This window comes from Peromyscus leucopus, chromosome 22 (assembly GCF_004664715.2).
Source record: "Peromyscus leucopus breed LL Stock chromosome 22, UCI_PerLeu_2.1, whole genome shotgun sequence".
NCBI lineage: Eukaryota > Metazoa > Chordata > Mammalia > Rodentia > Cricetidae > Peromyscus > Peromyscus leucopus.
The window spans coordinates 738,610-755,841 of record NC_051081.1 but is presented as its reverse complement, the minus strand read 5'-3'; the positions used below and the strand labels follow the sequence as shown (position 1 = coordinate 755,841).

The following is a 17,232-nucleotide window of genomic DNA, read 5'->3' as shown; positions in this document are numbered from 1 at the left end:
CTCTGGCGCACAGGCCCCGCCCCGACTCCGCCCACCCGCCCCGCTCTAAGGCTCTTCTCCCTCTGGGCCCCAGACCCCACCCCCCGACTCCGCCCACCCGCCCCGCTCTAAGGCTCTTCTCCCTCTGGGCACACAGGCCCGGCCCCCGACTCCGCCCACCCGCCCCGCTCTAAGGCTCTTCTCCCTCTGGGCGCACAGGCCCCGCCCCACTCCGCCCCGGCGTCCCTGCCGCTCGGCTGCCGCGTCCTCTCGGCCGGCCTGGTGTGCAGATCCTCAGCATGAGCTCCTCCGCCGCCAGCCCGCTCTTCGCGCCCGGCGAGGATTGCGGCCCCGCGTGGCGCGCGGCTCCCGCGGCCTATGACGCGTCCGACACGCACCTGCAGATCTTGGGCAAGCCGGTGATGGAGCGTTGGGAGACCCCCTACATGCATGCGCTGGCGGCGGCCGCCGCCTCCAGAGGTACCTGGCCCCGGGAAACTGAGGTTGCAGCTCAGGCGTGCAGGAGTTCCCGCGCGTGCTGCGTGCCTCAGTTTCCTTGCTTGGGGCGTGGGGCTGCCCTGGGGCCACTTTGGCCGGGAAGGGAAAGTGTTGCCAAAGTGTGGGCGCACGCCAGAGGCGCCTGCTCCGAACTGAAACTTCCTCTCCAGAGGGCAGAGTTCTTCTCCCCGGGGCTGGAGTGGAGGGTGGGTCTTCCGACCACAGCCCTGAGTGGAACTGAGGGGCAGAGTGGAGGGCCGTGGGGCTGGGCTGGTCCGGAGTCTCCCCGGGCTGTGGCTAAGAATAGCTTGGGAAAACTGAGCAGAGAGGCAGCTGTCTAGGTGCTGGGGTCGGGTCAGAGAGGGCCATGGGTGTCTGGGGCTCCCCAGCCTTAAACAGGGCAGATGGGGCCCTGGTGTCCGGTGATGAAGGAAACACGGGTGGGGTGCCAGGCCTCTGACAGGTAAGGACCACAGTGCAAACAGCGTCGGCGGGGCTCAGAGTCCGGGCCCCCTAGGGCCGGGCCCCAGAGCGGTGGCCTGCCGCAGCCTCCCAGGCCACACGCTGACTGGCAGCTGTCCAGGGCCCACACTGTTCTGTTACTTTGTTCTGTCCACCCACACGGTCCTGCTGGCCAGTTGTCCTTGAGACATGTGGCTGGCAGCCAGGCCCCACCTCCACACCCCTCTCCCCCAGCCAGGGCCGCTGTCACGGTTTTGTCCTCCTAGGGGGTCGTGTCCTGGAAGTGGGCTTCGGCATGGCTATTGCGGCCTCCAGGGTGCAGCAGGCCCCCATAGAAGAACACTGGATCATTGAGTGCAACGATGGGGTCTTCCGGCGCCTGCAAGACTGGGCCCCGCGACAGCCACACAAGGTACCGCTGGGGTGGCGGCCTGGGAGTAACCCCAGGCAGGGCTCGATTCTGGGGACCCATGTGAACCCCCAACCTTCTCTCTTGTCCCTTTCCTTTCCAAGGTTGTTCCCTTGAAAGGCCTGTGGGAGGAGGTGGCGCCTTCACTACCTGACGGCCACTTCGATGGTGAGGGCTCTGTGGGCCCGGCAAAGGGGCCAAGCTCCAGGGAGTACGCTGGCCTCCAGATCCGCCTTGGCAGCCTGTGTCTACCACTGCACCACCATACCCTCTTTAGCCTGGTGGGGCTTGCCACCAAGAATGAGGACCTGAGTTCGATTCCCAGGATGCACATGGTGTAAGGAGGTTGTCCTCTGACCGCCACACGCACGCGCGCCCCCATGTTCTCCCCCAACGAGGGCCCCCCCGGTGTGTACCGGGGACAGGCCACACACAGAGAGCACCGCTAAGGGCAGCCGTGGCCAGGCTGGGGAGGTGGGGCACGGCTGTGGGCCTGACTGGCAGGCATGTGTTCCCTCCGCAGGGATCTTGTATGACACATACCCGCTGTCTGAGGAGACCTGGCACACCCACCAGTTCAACTTCATCAAGGTGAGGCTGTAGGGCCAGGGTGGGCAGAGCATGCGACGTCTACATGCCTTCCCGTCTTCCCACCGCCCCTCTCCACCCTGTCTGTCCACTGTCCTCTCTGCAGAACCACGCTTTCCGCTTGCTGAAGCCAGGGGGCGTCCTCACCTACTGCAACCTCACGTCCTGGGGCGAGCTCATGAAGTCCAAGTACACGGACATCACCACCATGTTTGAGGTGCGACCACCTGATGGCAACGGGGGGGGGGTGGTCATACCCCAGGGCTTGGCAGTGACCTTGGCAGTGACCTTGGGAGTGAGACAGGGCCCCACCCACTCTCTGGCCTGGGGGTCAGTCGTTAGGATTTTCCCTCACTAGATCAAGCCTCCCATAGCCCCCCAGCCCTGCTCCCTGCTGTCTACCTGGGCACCATGCTGACCTTAGTGACCGATGCTCTCCTGGCCAATAGGCTCGGGAGTCAGCTGGGGGCTGGCAGTGGGCCTGTGCGAGGTGCTTGTTGGGACTAGCGCCCAGGGTTACCTGGCACCCACGCCGGGGTCCTGTCCCATGTGCTCTGGGGTGACCGTGCCCCTCCCGACAGGAGACACAGGTGCCTGCCCTGCAGGAGGCAGGCTTCCGGAGAGAGAACATCCGCACAGAGGTGATGGCGCTGGTGCCGCCCGCGGACTGCCGTTACTACGCCTTCCCCCAGATGATCACACCCCTGGTCACCAAGCACTGAGCAACCGGCCGGGACTGGAATGAGCCTTGTCCTCTTGGGTGCCTTGGTGGCTGGATGTGGGCTGCAGCCTCGGCTCCCCTGCAGTCCCTGCCTGGCCCCGCTGCTTCCCAGAGCTCAGGGAGAAAATGAGAGCTAACAAGAGGACTGGTCCCTCAGCAGGGAGCCGGAGGGCGGGCGGGGAGGGACACATCTGGTCCAGACCCCGCCCTGTCTCAGCAGCTGTGGTGCCCGGTGCCCCTGCCCTGCCCAGACATGACCAATCAACCACTGTCCGCTTCCAATCGCTCCCTCTTCCTTTCTTTTCTAATGGAAATCAACGTTTTAAAATCTATTCTATATCCTTCCTGCCTATTAAAAATATCTTCGCTACGCCACACGGTGGTGGTGCCTTTAATCCCCGCACTCAGGAGGCAGAGCCAGGCGGATCTCTGAGTTGAAGGCCAGCCTGGGCTACAGAGTGAGAGCCAGGACAGCCAGGGCTATACAGGACAGGCACCAAAACTACACAGAGAAACCCTGTCTCGAAAAACCAAACCAAAAAACAAAAAAAAGCAAAACAAAAACTAAAAACACAAAAACTCCCCTGGACTGGGCAAGCACCTGCCCCTCCCACATCCTGGGTCGCCATGGCGTGCCCCCGGCCTGCCAGCTGGAAATGCCAGCTGAGAGCTGCAGAGTGGACACAGAGGCCGAGTCATGAAGACGGACTCAAGGCTCACGTCCACACCAGCGGGTATCAAGCCGAGTTTCCTTCTCTGGGACAAACAGCTGGCCAGGGATGTGTCAGAGACCACGGTCCTCACTTTCCTGGAAATGGATGGTGACTGTCCTGAGCTGCACAGCGGGCAGAGTCACAGTCTGAGCGGACCAGCCTCCCGACCCCCAGCCTCAGCCTGCCCGAGGGGCCCAGTCCACACAGCACACACTGGGTTTAGGTGGGTTTATTCACACTGGGATCCGGGGCTGGTGTGCGGCCTGGCGGCTCTACTTGCGATACCAGATCTTGAGCTTCTGCTCCCGCTTGATCTTGCGCTGCAGCTGCAGAATGCCGTAGAGCAGAGCCTCGGCCGTGGGCGGGCAGCCTGCGGGGCACACACAGCTGAGGCCTCCACCAGCCCACGTGGAGGACTCGGGTGCCCCGGGGTGGGCTTGGGAGGGACAGTGTCCTTGCTGTGCTGGGCCTCCTGACCCCACACCACTCCTGAGCTGCCTGTGGCTCCACACGGTAAAGGGCCCAGGCTGTGGCTCTGCTGACCAGACGGGACCACTGGGTCAGGGAGATGGGCAGGAGTCTCGGGCCAAGGGCAGGGAGACAGCTGAGTTTTCCTGGCCTCGGAATGCCTGCGACCTTAGGACTGCAGCCTGCAGGCACACAGCCCTGCTGCCCAGCAGTCTGCTGGCGGAGAGCCACTGGGGGCAGGACAAGGGACACACAGCTAAGACACACTGGGCTTGGAAAAGGACCTGCAGCTCAGCGGAGTCGAGACCCCTCCAGGGTGGCCAAGGGGGCCACTGTGCCCAGTGCTCCTGGGGGTCGGGACAGGAGACAGGCACATGACGTCTGCCTCTCTGCCCTCCAGGACCCAGGAGACAGGAAGGGGCCGACCCAGGCTGGCTCTCAGCTCCGAGACCGTGTCTGGCGTGGGGGGTGGCCGACCTCACCTGGCACATAGATGTCCACGGGTACAATGCGGTCGCAGCCTCGCACAACCGAGTAGGAGTAGTGGTAGTAGCCGCCGCCGTTGGCGCAGCTGGGGAGAGCAGTGGGCAGCTGAGATGCACGTCCGCCCAGCCCAGCCCACCCCCACCCTGCTGAGAACTGGATGCGATAAAAGGGGCTTCCAGAACCTTCCCTGGGATGTGGGGGGATGCAAGGGCCACTGAACCAAAAGGGGAAAGTGCCCTCAACCACAGCACTTCTGCTGACGGACCTGGGGTGGGTCTCTGGGGTCTCAGACGGCTTCACTAAGTCTGCAATTACTACCCAGCACATGACCTTGAGTGTAACAGGCATGTGCCACTGTACCCAGGTTACTTGGCCCTGGGATGGAACCCATGTTCCCGCGTGTTGGGTAAATCTCTAGCCCAACCATGGCCCTCTTTTTCTATCTTTTGGAGCAGGAATTCAATGTGTAGTTCAAGCTGGCTTTGAACTCAGAGATCTGACTGCCTCTGCCTCCAGAGAGCTGGCCACCACACCCAGTGTCTTCTTTTTTAAAGACTGGATTGTCTGGATCTAGTGTCCCAGACAACTGGGATTCCCAGGGGTTCCTCCACAGCCTCCATAACAAAGCAAGCGGCGGCTGGGATCTAGCGGTGGTGGAGCCGCTTGCCTGGCGGGCGGAAGGTCCTGGGCTCCATGCCCGCATTCATTACATGCTAAGCGAGTCACCGCTACTGAAAAAGCTGAGAGTGGGAGATGGGAAAACAGAGGGGCTCTGGGGCTGCCTGGAGCCCTTCAAGGCAAGCTGGGAGGATGTGTCGGTGGGGGTGCTGGGGTGGGCCCTGGGGGATGTGTGGGTGGGGGCCTGGGGGGCTGGGGGGATGTGTGGGTGGGGGTGCTGGGGTGGGCCCTACTCCCCTATGCAGCCCAGCTCACACTCACCTCCCCATGGACACCACATATCGAGGCTCAGGCATCTGGTCGTACACCTACAAGACACTCAGGTCAGGTGTCTGCAGGTGGCTGGGCAGCGGAAGGGGCCAAGGGGACCAGTTGTACCTTGCGGAGTGCAGGGGCCATCTTGTTGGTAAGTGTGCCAGCCACAATCATCACATCAGCCTGGCGCGGGCTGGCACGGAACACCACACCAAAGCGGTCCATGTCGTAGCGTGGAGCCGCCATGTGCATCATCTCCACAGCACAGCACGCCAGGCCGAAGGTCATAGGCCACAAGGAGCTCTATGAGGGCAGAGACAGTCAGCTGCGTGTCCAGGTACTGTCCCTCCACAAGTGAGCTCCCAGCTCAACGCACCCTCCACCTGTGGGCACAGGAACACTAGCGTGCCTGGCAGCCACAGGAGGCCAGTGGCTGCTGTAGGCCCAGGACTCTGGGTGGCATCTAGGCCTAGCTGCCGCTCTGGCCCCCAGGAATATCCCCTTCTTGGCATCCCTGGATTGGCCCAACTGTCCCTCAGGAATCACCTGGGACTAGCTGGCTGCCCTCAGTGTCCTCGGTCCACTAGTGCATAAGCTCCTCATGGAGCAGCTTGCCCAGTACCTGCACCTGAGACCCAGCAGTGGCCCTGGGGCCTGGCAGATGTGAGTGTGAAGTTGGTGTCTGGGCTGAAGTGCCCACCTTCAACAGATCCTGGGGCCCTATAGTGAGCACCTTGTCCTGGCAGCTTCAAGCTCCAGCACAGTACCCACTCAAGTCCTAGACACAGCCGACGGGAACAAGGCAGGCCCAGGGCATGCCGTCAACGGACAACGGTCAGGCACAGGCGCCCCGCAACTGTGAGCTGGACCCCAGAGGGACACACGGGGTGCTGTTGCCGAATATCATTTTAAGATGTGTAGATTTGTTCCTGCTGGGAACATCTGTTAATGATGCAGAGATGTGCTGCATTCTTTTCTGTTGCATTTGTTTGACTCTGTGAAGCTGTGTGACTGGGCCTGTCTAAAACACCTGATGGTCTAATAAAGAGCTGAATGGCCAATAGCGAGGCAGGAGAAAGGATAGGCAGGGCCGGCTGGCAGAGAATAAATAGGAGGAGAAGATCTGGAGCAAGAGAAAGAGAAGGACACTAGGGGCCAGCCACCCAGCCACCCAGCCAGCCAGCCAGCCAGCCAGCCACAGAGTGAGAGTGAAATACACAGAAGTAAGAAAAGGAAAAAGCCCAGAGGCAAAAGGTAGATGGGATGATTTAAGTTAAGAAAAGCTGGCTAAGAGAGACCTTGTCCTAAAAAGTAAAATACAATAAATGGTTCTCCCTCCCTGAAAGGCCATACACTTGGTAAAAAAAAATAATTAGGAATAAGCCTCCGTGTGTGATTTGGGAGCTGGGTGGTGGGCCCCCAAAACAGCAAAGAGCCAAAAAGTAAAAACAAGAACAGCGTAGGGACCACTGGGGATGGACATGGAGAGGGAGGCCGTCTCATGAGCTTCACTGAGGACCTAGGGCTCCCCAGACTCTGCCCCAGAGGTGATTTTAAAAGGCAATTTTTAAGCCAGGCATGGTGGCTGCTTTTATCTCAGCACGCAGGAGGCAGAGGCAGGCAGATCTCTGTCTGAGGCCAGCCTGGTCTACAGAGTGAGATCCAGGATAGTCAGGGCTGTGTAGAGACCCTGTCTCAATAAAAACAATAAATAAATAAGAAGGCATTTTTATCAGCTGTTGATGTCTAAGTTCGATCCCTGGGCCCACATGGTGGAAGGAGGGGACCGACTCCTGCAAGCCATCCTCTGGCCTCCTCACACCTACTGCGGGGCCTAAGCATGCATATGCACAGACGTGCAAAATAGATATGAGATGTGGTATTAAAAAGACACACACACCTTTAATCCCAGCACTCGGGAGGCACAGGCGGGCAGATCTCTGTGAGTTCAAGGCCAGCCTGGTCTCCAAAGCGAGTTCAGAAAGGACAAACTACACAGAGAAACCTGTCTCAAACAAACAAACAAACAAAAAAAAGACACACACACCTTTAATCCCAGCACTCGGGAGGCAGAGGCAGGTGGATCTCTGTGAGTTGAAGGCCAGCCTGGACTACAGAGTGAGATCCAGGACAGCCATGGCTACACAGAGAAACCCTGTCTAAAAAAAGGACAGACACACATACACACACACACAGACGCAAGGCCGGCTGAAGGGCCTAGTCATCCTGAGTCAGTGGCTGAAGGGGCGGCCAGGTTCTCAGGAAGGAGCCTCAGGAGAACCCTGAGGATGCTGCAGATCTGATGGAGGGGGACTTACCCGGCGCGCCCAGTTGATGAGGTCATCCAGCTTGGTCACCACATACTCTGCCCGGCTTCTGGGAAGATGGGAGGGCTTGGGGACCACAGCTCCAGCTCCAGCTCCAGCCTTGGGTAATGTAGACTGTGCGCTGTAAGGACAGAGCATGTGGGCATGGAGGAGGTTAGCCAGGTGACCCCAGTGTCCTGTCCGGGTACCCAGCTGGAGCAGCTTCCCGGGAGGGGTGGGCACAGGGTCCTAGAACCTATCAACAGAGAAAGAGCAGCGACCACACTAGGAAGGCAAGACCAGAGGCCAGGGCCACAGGCCAGGGTGGGTGCAGGCAGCACTCAGGAGGGGCCCTAGAAGACACACTCCAGCCTCTCCCCAAAGCCTGGCTTACCTGCTCGGACCCTCAGTGGCCACACTCTGATGGACTCTGCGCACCTGGGCCACTGTGTCTATGCTGGAGCTGCAAAGAGCAACGACAGTGAGAGGTGACCAGAGTGTAACCAGCTGTAACCTCCCACCACCCCACCCGCCCGGGCTGCCCCGCTCATCTGCGGGCTGCCCCGCTCATCTGCGGGCTGCCTGCTCTTCCAGACATAAGCAGAGCCTCTTTGCTTCTGAAAACACCAGCTAGTCAACAAGTTGTCAAATGTCCAAGCCAAGACAGCCTTGAGTTGCTGTGCTTGAAGCCCAGGGGACAGTTAGTAGTTCCCCTGGGCTGGTGACCTTCACAGCCCCATTCCAAAGCAGCCATCCTGTGGAGGTCCTGGGGGAGGGCGCACAGAACACCTTGCTGGGTCATCGCCCTCCCAGACAGTCCCCACACACAATGTGAGGAGGACACCGAGGCAGCCTCACTGAACCTGCTGGGCAGCCTTCATCAAGTCGTTCCTCCCCTGGACACTACTGAGGGACCCTCCTGGCTCCAAGCCCTGCAGCTCCACGCCACTCCCTGCCAGCCAGGTTAGATCTGTGGCAGACACACCACATACTCACCGTAGGCCCAGGATCCGCACACAGAACAGGCCAGGAGCTAAAGAGAGAAGCATAGTGGCTTGGGTTCAACAGGTTAGCCCCAGAAGGGGTCCAGTTTGGGGTCCTGGCCCTTCCCTGGAGGGCTCCAGCACACCTCCACTTCCCATGCCAGGACCCCAGCTGCTCCTGAATAACCTGCACACAGCAGGATGCAACCCAGAACCCAGGGGCACTTTTTATTTATTTGTTTGTTTGTTTTTGGTTTTTTGAGACAGGGTTTCTGTGTGTGTAGCTTTGCGCCTTTCCTGGAACTTACTCTGTAGCCCAGGCTGCCTTCCAGAGGGCTGGGATTAAAAGCGTGAACTACCACCCCCCGGCCAGGAGCACTTTTTAAAGGAGCAGCTGGAAGCAGGAAGAGAGGCATGGGGCAGCTTTGAGGGCAGGATGGAGCTATACCCTACACTGACTTATATCCCCCAATGGCATGTGTTGGCACCTCACCCCAGCACCTCGGAATGGGACGGTTTGCATGAGCCTCTCAAGGTCACCAAGATGTGCCCTGAGGAAGCAGGACTGGCTGTTTTTTGTGTGGACAGATGTGAACCAGACCTGAAGATGTACAAGTGGCATCCCAGCACTTCAGAGGCTGAGGAGGGGGACTGCATACCCTAGGCCAGCCTGGCTTACACACTGGAAAAACCCAAACAGCATGGAAGACAAACACACCCCCGGGGTGGGGAGGGGCACAGAGATCAATACGAGAATAACCCCGTGAGGATATGGGGAGGAGACAGCTGTGAGCTCATGAAACCCCAGCCCTGTGACACCCTGATCTTGGGCTCCAGCTTCCAGGAATATGGGGTAAATTTCTGTCATCTGGGGCTGGGCATGGAGGCTCACACCTTTAATCCCAGCACTGAGGAAGCAGAAGGTGGAGCTCTGTGAGGTCAGGGCCAGCCTGGCATATACAGCAAGTTCCAGTCAGCCAGGGCTAAGCAGTGAGACCCTGTCGTGGAGGGGGAAAGGAGGTCTCATCTGCAGCCACTGCATAAAAGGTGGGACTGAGATAGCACCCCCCCCCCCCCGTCATGATTTGGGGAATACCCTGCCTCCAAGACCAGGGGCTGGGGTGACAGCTGCTTCCCATGCTATCCCTCTTGCCTCAGCCTCTCACTCTGACTACAACGTTGCTTGGGGCGACTTTGTCCCAAGGTCACGACCGTGGCCTACTGCTTGGACCAAAGGCAAATGTCTGCTCGGTCTAGACTTTCTGTCTGAGGGGCACACACGAGGCCTTGGTTTCCCCATATGAAAATTTAAGGCTTTGAATAAACTCCCAGCGAAGTGAATGCCCTACTAAGTGGTTAGAGGTGCCAGCATCTGGCTTCGTCTTAATTGCCACAGGATCTCTCTCTGTTGCCCAGGCTATCTGTGAACTCTGACCTCAAGAGAGCCTTCTGAGCGGCCAGAACTGCAGGCAGGCACCACCAAGCCTGGCTTGGAGCAGACTTTTGAGCTGTCATGCTGGGAATCAAACATGGGGCCTGGAACATGCTCAGTGGGCGCTTTAATACTGGCACACATCCCCAGGCCTCCGCTTCTTCCTGCTTTCTCTCTCTCTCTCTCTCTCTCTCTCTCTCTCTCTCTCTCTCTCTCTCTCTTAAGGGTCTTACTATGTATCCTTGGCTGGCCTAGAACTCACAGGGGTCCCAAAGTGTCCTTTTAAAGCAGGGTCTCAGTGTCTAGCTCAGGCTGGGTTCATCAGCTTCCTGCCACAGCCTCCCCAGGGCTAGGATCACAGCTGTACCTCACAATGCTCTACCACAAACATCCTCTTTGCTGTCCCTAAGGTGTTAATTAAAATTAGCTTCTCCTTCAAATCTGACTGTGGGTAGCAAAACAGAGCAACTTGTAAGAGGCTCTATTCACTATTCACTGGCAATCGCACAGCCGGTCCTGAGTGAATTCAGGAAGCAACAGTCAATGCCGCAAATCCATGCCCTCCACTCCTCATAATGTCCACATCACAGCTGGGCCTGTAACCCCAGCATGGGAGACTGAGGCAGAAGCATCATGAGTTTGATATAACCCTAGGCCATACAGAAAGACCCGTCTTAAAGAAAAACAAAACCACCAGGCGGTGGTGGCACAGCCTTTAATCCCAGCACTCGGGAGGCAGAGGTCTCTGTCAGTTCGAGGCCAGCCTGGTCTCTATAAAGGAGACCCAGGACTGTAAAGGACTCTTAAACAGAGAAACCCTGTCTCCAAAAACAAAAACAAAAAAAAAAAAAAGAAAGAAAGAAAGGAAAAAAACCCACAACACCAAGCTAAAAGTCCAAGTCTATCATACTAGCACTTGGGGTCGGGGGTGTGGAGGCTGGAGGATCAGGAGTTCAAGGTCAGCCTCCCATCCATGAGAGCCTGTCTCAAAAACAGGCGCCGCAGCTCCGCTGGCAGAGTCCTTGCCTAGCATGCACCAAGCCCTCAGTCCCCTCCTTAGCGCTGCATAAATGGGCATCTGGGGCACGCCTGTCGTCCCGGGCCTGGAGAGGCGGAGGCCTCGAGTTCGTCCTCAGTACACACAGTGAGGCCAACCTTGGCTTCACGAGACCCTGTCTCAAAGCAACAACCGTCTAGGAGATGCGACCGTCTGGTAAGGCACTCATGCCAGTATGTACAGGAAGCCAGACCGCCTCCGCGTTTAACCCCTGTGCACAAAGAGGAGGACACCGAGGCTTCGACGTGGAAACCGAGACAGCGGCAATACTGGTGGCCCTGGCCGTCCAGGGCTGAAGAAGGAGGAAGAGCCCGGGCGTGTGGCCTGAGGGTCCCGGGCCCCTGTCTGCCCCGCTCTCCGGGTCCCGAGCCGGGAGGCGGCCAGGCCTCAGCGCCGCCTCGGTAACCTGCAGCGGTAACAGGAGCCGGTTCCCCGTGCACAGCCCGGGAGCAGCGGCGCCGAACGCATTCGGCCCGACCCCAGACCCGGACCGTATTGAGGGGTACCCTGACCTACGGGTCTGGGGTCTCCACGGCCCCAAGGTCCCCGCAGCCGCAGCTCGCAGCCCAAGGCGACCCCGCGGTGCCGAGCTCAGGGCGCAACTCACCCGCCAGCGCCGCCATCTCGGCCTCGGCCTTCAGACAACCTCTGCGGCCCGTCCTCCAAAGCGTTCCGGCCTGGTCCTTCGCCCAAATAGGCACCAGCGGAAACAGGGACGCGGGAGAGGAGTCGTTCCGACGCGCCTACGGCCTGTGGTCGCGCCCGCCCCGTGCGCGCCCCCAGCCGCCGGTGACGAACGGGAAACGGCAGCAAAAGCAGACGCCCCGATTCTCCTCTGTCTCAGGGAAATAAAAAGTCAACGAGCGCGTCCCTGGGTGGGCTCGAACCACCAACCTTTCGGTTAACAGCCGAACGCGCTAACCGATTGCGCCACAGAGACAGCGTGGCTAGTTGGGCCCTGGTGGAGTCCTACGAGGCCTGCGCGCAGACTGTGCAGTGCGCTTGCGCAAAGCAACTCCACACGGGGCGGAGTCCGGGCTTGCGCGACGTCTGACACGCAGCCGAAATAGCTCAGTTGGGAGAGCGTTAGACTGAAGATCTAAAGGTCCCTGGTTCGATCCCGGGTTTCGGCAGAGCTTTTTGAATCCTTCCAGTCCGACGTTTACTTTCTAAATTATTTTTAGATGTTGGAGATCAATATAGTATTCTTTAAATCGGTAGAGCTACAGCCATTACTCACTATGAAATCTAAAAATATCAGGCTGAGGCGTCACATCCCTACCATGCTAGCACTGCTGAGAAGCAGGAAGATGGGCTGGAGGTCAAGTTCTTCCTCTTAAAAAGTCAAAGTAAATAATAATAATAATAATAATAATAATAATAATAATAATAATAATAATAATAATAATAATAACAACATTTAAAAAATGCCTCAGCAAGCAGTTAAGAGCACTGATTCCTGTTTTGAAAGGACCGGGGACTCATTCCCCACTAGTAACTATCTTGAACTCCAGCTCCAGAAGCTCTGATGCCTCTTCTGACCTCTTCAGGCTCCTGGCATGCAAGACATCCACACACACGAAGTAAAATAAGACCTGGCGGTGGTGGCGCACGCCTTTAATGCCAGCACTCAGGCGGCAGAGGCAGGCGGATCTCTGTGAGTGTGGAGCCAGCTTCTGTCTACAGGCTAGTTCCAGGGCTACACAGCGAGACGCTGTCTCGAAAAAGATAAATAGATAAATAAATCAACAAAATATTTTTTAAAAATTAAAATAAAGTAAAATGAATCAATCTAGGGAGGTGAAGTTCAGTGGACAGAGGACTCTCCACTCTCAAGTGGAGGCCCTGGACTCCACCCCAGCACCCCACAAACTGGGCATGGTGTGGCACACCTGTCATTCCGGCACTGGGGAGATTGTTCTTGGCTGCACAGCAATTTCAAGGCCAACTGAGGCTACAAGAGACTTGTCTCTAAAAATCATAAATAGGGTTGGCAGGACGGTTCGGTGGATAAAAGCCCTGTGCGGCCAAGCCCGACCACCTGAGCCAGATCCCCGGCTCCCACAAGGTGGCAGGAGAGAGCTGGCTCCTGAAAGCTGGCCTCTGCCTGGGTACCACCGTCTGGTGCCTGGCATGCCCACATGCACATGCAATACACATGACCAAGCGTGTGTGTGTGTGTGTGTGTGTTGTGTGTGTGTGTAATACACATGACCAAGTGTGTGTGTGTGTGTGTGCAATACACATGACCAAGCGTGTGTGTGTGTGCAATACACATGACCAAGCGTGTGTGTGTGTGTGTGTGTGTGTGTGTGTGTGTGTGTGTGTGTGTGTTACAAGGCTGGGTATGGCCAGGAGAGAGGGCTATGGCCTGGAGAAAATCTTTTAGGTTTTTTTGTTCGTTTGCTTTTGAGTCTGAGCTTTACTCTGTAGCCCAGGCTGGCCTTCATGGCAATCCTCCAGCCTCAACCCTACTGTGCCCATCTAGAATTTTAGATTTACAGAAAACTTACAAGGGTAGTTCAGAGGAGTCTTAAGTAGGCCACAGCCAACTGTGCCATGTTATATTATATTTTTTAAACATAAAAACAGGTTATAATTTAAAAGTCCAGGGTTATTTTAAACAGTAAAATATTTTCTCTGTAGAAAATAGTATAAATGATAACATTTTCCAATAAGCCCTTTTAAGCCAAATAATAGCTGAATTATAGATATAAATATTGATTAGATCCCGGGTTACAGAAGAGACCTGTCTTCATCTGTTCAGAGAGCTGTGTTTTATTACGTTGTGTAGGTGAGGTTCCTATTCATCTTCCCCTTCACTGTTTGATTTATGGCAGACGTTTTTCTATAGGCTAATCCATAATCTAAAAAGATTTTATATAGATATCTACAGAACATTCCACCCTAACACAAAGGAGTATACCTTCTTCTCAGCACCGTATGGAACCTCCTCAAAAATTGACCACATGCCATATTACACTTTAAATATTTCGTTTGTGTGTTAGATCCCCCAGCCTGGGAGCTCAGGGCATGCTAGTCAGGTGTCCTGTCTAGCCAAACCCAAACCTTCTATGTGACAGCGACTGATAAGGCATGCCCCAGTTATCTGGAGGCTGGCTCTACCAGGGTCCCCTCACTCTCTCCAGGTGTCCTGTCAATGCTGGCTCCCCAAAAGTACTAGAGAATCAGCACCCACAGTCCCGTGTTGACTCTAATCTGAGGTGGGCCTTTTGTATTGGGGTTAGATGAGGTCATGGGGTACCCAGCATGGCATTAGTGGATGGCTTCTAAGAGGAAGAGCCAAGCAGGGTATGGCGGCACCCAACTGGGATCCTGACATTGGAAAGGCTGAAGCAGGCGGATCTCTGTGAGTTCAAGGCCAGCCTGGTCTAGAGTGAGATCCAGGACAGCCAGGGCTGTAGAGACCTTGTCAAAAGAAAGGGAGAGACGGAGTAGTAAAGGCAGGATTCCTGGGGGTTCAAGGCCACCTTATGCTACTCAGTGTTTGAGGCAAACTTGGGCCACAATGAGATCCCCACAGATAGCCCAGCAGAGGCCCTGGCCTCCAGGCCTGACTGAGCCCCAAGCCTAGATCCACATTGGGAAGATAACGGACTCCCACGAGGTGTCCTCTCTCCCTCACACACGCACACACTCATGCACAAGTTCGCACACACATGTCCACTTGCACTCATCTCCCGCCACACACAGAAAGTGAGATACATTCTAGAGAAGGTGGGATAGGCTTGGTGGTGGGGCCCGGGGAAGATGTCCGTTCCCTTCATCACTGCAGGAGTCTCCTGTCCTAGGATGATGTGCTCCATGCCCGGCCTCTCCTGACCAAGCTGCTCCCTGACCCGATCTGCAGGAACCGAGTGAAGCTGCTTCCTGTCACCAGACCAGGCTCCGGTGATAACCTGTAGCTGTGGCTGGTAGAGGATCGGTCAGTGTATCTGGTTGCCTGGCGCATGGACAGGGTCAGAGGGACAGAGTCACGCTCAGGAATCCAGAGCTTCAAGGACATCACGGAAACGAGGAACAGCTGTGGGCCAGCAAGGGGGTATGCTGGGACAGGAAGAGGTGAGGAAGGCCACGGCCATGCAGACAGACAGGGGAGACTTCCCATGGTCTCAGCAGGGCACAGCATCACTGACACAGAGTCCATTCCCAGTGTGCCTGGGTGTCAGGGTCCTCACTCAGGCCTTCATCTGCTGGCCACCCAGGGGGGATTTGAGTCTTCATCGTGTAGGGTCTGGGTGTAGGATGACACAGGTTGTGTACTGTGGTATGGGAGGTGGGAAAACACCAGAAGATGGCACCAGAGAGCCTAGGGATGGGGTTGGAGGATACCAACCTGCAGGAGACCTCAGGACCAGCCCAGCACACTATGGGGAAGCAAGCAGGAGAGACCTCTGGACCAGCCCAGCACACTGAGGGGAAGCAGGAGAGACCTCAGGACTAGCCCAGCACACTGGGGGAAGCAGGAGAGCAGACCCCCAGGAACCAGCCAGCCCAGCACACTGGGGGGAAGCAGGAGAGACCCCAGGACCAGCCCAGCACACTGGGGGGAAGCAGGAGACCTCAGGACCAGCCCAGCACACTGGGGGGAAGCAGGAGAGACCTCAGGACCAGACCAGCCCGGTGTGGGGGAAGCAGGAGACCTCAGGACCAGCCCAGCACACTGGGGGGAAGCAGGAGAGACCTCAGGACCAGCCCAGCACACTGGGGGGAAGCAGGAGACCTCAGGACCAGCCCAGCCCGGTGGGGGGAAGCAGGAGAGACCTCAGGACCAGCCCAGCACACTGGGGGGAAGCAGGAGAGACCTCAGGACCAGCCCAGCACACTGGGGGCAGAAGCAGAGGATGTGTCCATTTCAACTGGAGCTTTCCTGACATGTAGGCTGACCAGTGGGGCTGCCCATCACAGTATAGGGCCTAGGTTGCCCTGAAAATGACCTGTCTGGTGTCACAGCACACTTATGAGCCATAGAGGCCATGGGGACAGTGACAAGGCAGGATGACTGAGTGACATCTGGTTTCTTGGTCCCTCGAGGGCAGCCCCCAGCTGTGGCTTCAGGACACAGGGCTTTTAGAGGTCCAGAACGTGGGGGCACTGCAGGCCCTTCCTCAACCTGTGACCGGCTGTATCTCTCTCCCAGCCTGCCAGGGTTGGGACCCAGGACACAGCCAGGGTGCTGTTTTCTCGGCCCACCCTACAGGGCAGCACTTCTCAGCCAGGTCACCATGGCTGACTCCTGAGCCCGTTCAGTGAGGGCATGTGGTCAGGAGCAGCCAGTGAAAACCCAGACGTGACATCCAGAAAGGCCCCCACTCCCCGCCAGTGCCGCCCACGGGCCAGGGCAGGCCCACTTCCAAAGCCAAAAGGAAGCGGAGTCCCAGTCCGCAGCTGTCTTTTGGCTACTCGGTCCACAGGCCCCAGAAGCCACACTGACGGCTCAATTTGGTGTCCCTTCCTGGGGAGTCCCCATGGGCAGCAGCAAAGACAGGCGGAGCCAGCCTGGCCCGCTTCCCCCACCTCAGGGTTCTGGACCTCGGGGTCTGAGACGATCCTGCCCTGCTGTGCCCGTCTCTGCGGGACCCCAGCTGTCCTGTACCGTCCTGGTGTGCTGTCAGAGACAGGGTGGAGGCTCCCCCGTCCCCACTGAGTCTGTGTGCCCTTCATGGGGAGGACACCTGTGCGTCCCATATCCAGGAACGAACCCCTGGCTGGGCACCCGTGGGGTTGAGCTGGCAGCCCAGCTCAGGACGGTTCACCGCCGGCGGTGGCTCTGCCTCAGCCTTGATGGACAGAGCGTTCACACAGCCACCTGGAGGCCTGATACCCAGCGTGGCGGCTGACGCCGGAGTCTGCCTTGTCTTCCTATCATCCCCACCCACCCTCAGGCCAGAAGTGGTTTCTAGGTGGGGTGGTGGCCATGCTGGGAACTGGTGACAACCGTCTGAGTCCGTCACCAAGGCCTCAGTGCTTGGCCCTGTGGGGAAGGAGGATGGGGGCGGAGTGCAGCTGGCCGGCCTGTGCTCCCAGGGACACCTCCCAAACACGTCCCCCCCCCAACACGTCCCCACCTACAAAAACTGCTGCTGCAAGGGTCCCCACCCCCTGCTCACCACACGGGAGTGGCAGAAAAGATTCTAGAAATCACAGAGAGGACACAAGAAATACACGACCAGGGA

At 57.6% G+C, this 17,232-nt stretch overlaps 2 protein-coding genes and 2 non-coding genes across 4 annotated transcripts; 2 read left to right on the top strand and 2 right to left on the bottom strand.

Moving 5' to 3' along the window:
- Positions 1–195: 195 nt before the first annotated feature.
- On the top strand, positions 196–3,032 carry Gamt (guanidinoacetate N-methyltransferase). Its single transcript, XM_028858605.2, has 6 exons — positions 196–459; positions 1,206–1,351; positions 1,453–1,516; positions 1,872–1,939; positions 2,043–2,153; positions 2,518–3,032. The coding sequence occupies exons 1-6, from the start codon at positions 279–281 to the stop codon at positions 2,656–2,658; spliced, it is 711 nt and encodes a 236-aa protein (XP_028714438.1). The 5' UTR covers positions 196–278; the 3' UTR covers positions 2,659–3,032.
- A 551-nt stretch (positions 3,033–3,583) lies between these two features.
- Ndufs7 (NADH:ubiquinone oxidoreductase core subunit S7) lies at positions 3,584–11,993 on the bottom strand. Its single transcript, XM_028858582.2, has 8 exons — positions 11,643–11,993; positions 8,560–8,596; positions 7,958–8,026; positions 7,576–7,705; positions 5,381–5,560; positions 5,264–5,310; positions 4,321–4,409; positions 3,584–3,740 (listed from the first exon to the last, which is right to left on the bottom strand). The coding sequence occupies exons 1-8, from the start codon at positions 11,656–11,658 to the stop codon at positions 3,643–3,645; spliced, it is 666 nt and encodes a 221-aa protein (XP_028714415.1). The 5' UTR covers positions 11,659–11,993; the 3' UTR covers positions 3,584–3,642.
- Positions 11,902–11,975, bottom strand: Trnan-guu. Its single transcript has one exon. It is a non-coding gene; the product is annotated as a tRNA-Asn (tRNA).
- A 102-nt stretch (positions 11,994–12,095) lies between the features above and the next one.
- On the top strand, positions 12,096–12,168 carry Trnaf-gaa. Its single transcript has one exon. It is a non-coding gene; the product is annotated as a tRNA-Phe (tRNA).
- The last annotated feature ends 5,064 nt before the right edge of the window (positions 12,169–17,232 follow it).

Coding starts and splice junctions, on each gene's coding strand:
- Gamt (XM_028858605.2), top strand. CDS start 279: ATGAGCTCCTCCGCCGCCAGCCCGCTCTTCGCGCCCGGCGAGGATTGC. Junction 1,517..1,871: donor ACCTGACGGCCACTTCGATG/GTGAGGGCTCTG, acceptor TTCCCTCCGCAG/GGATCTTGTATGACACATAC. Junction 1,940..2,042: donor ACCAGTTCAACTTCATCAAG/GTGAGGCTGTAG, acceptor TCCTCTCTGCAG/AACCACGCTTTCCGCTTGCT.
- Ndufs7 (XM_028858582.2), bottom strand. Junction 8,027..8,559: donor GTGCGGATCCTGGGCCTACG/GTGAGTATGTGG, acceptor TGCTCTTTGCAG/CTCCAGCATAGACACAGTGG. Junction 5,311..5,380: donor TGGCCCCTGCACTCCGCAAG/GTACAACTGGTC, acceptor AGTGTCTTGTAG/GTGTACGACCAGATGCCTGA.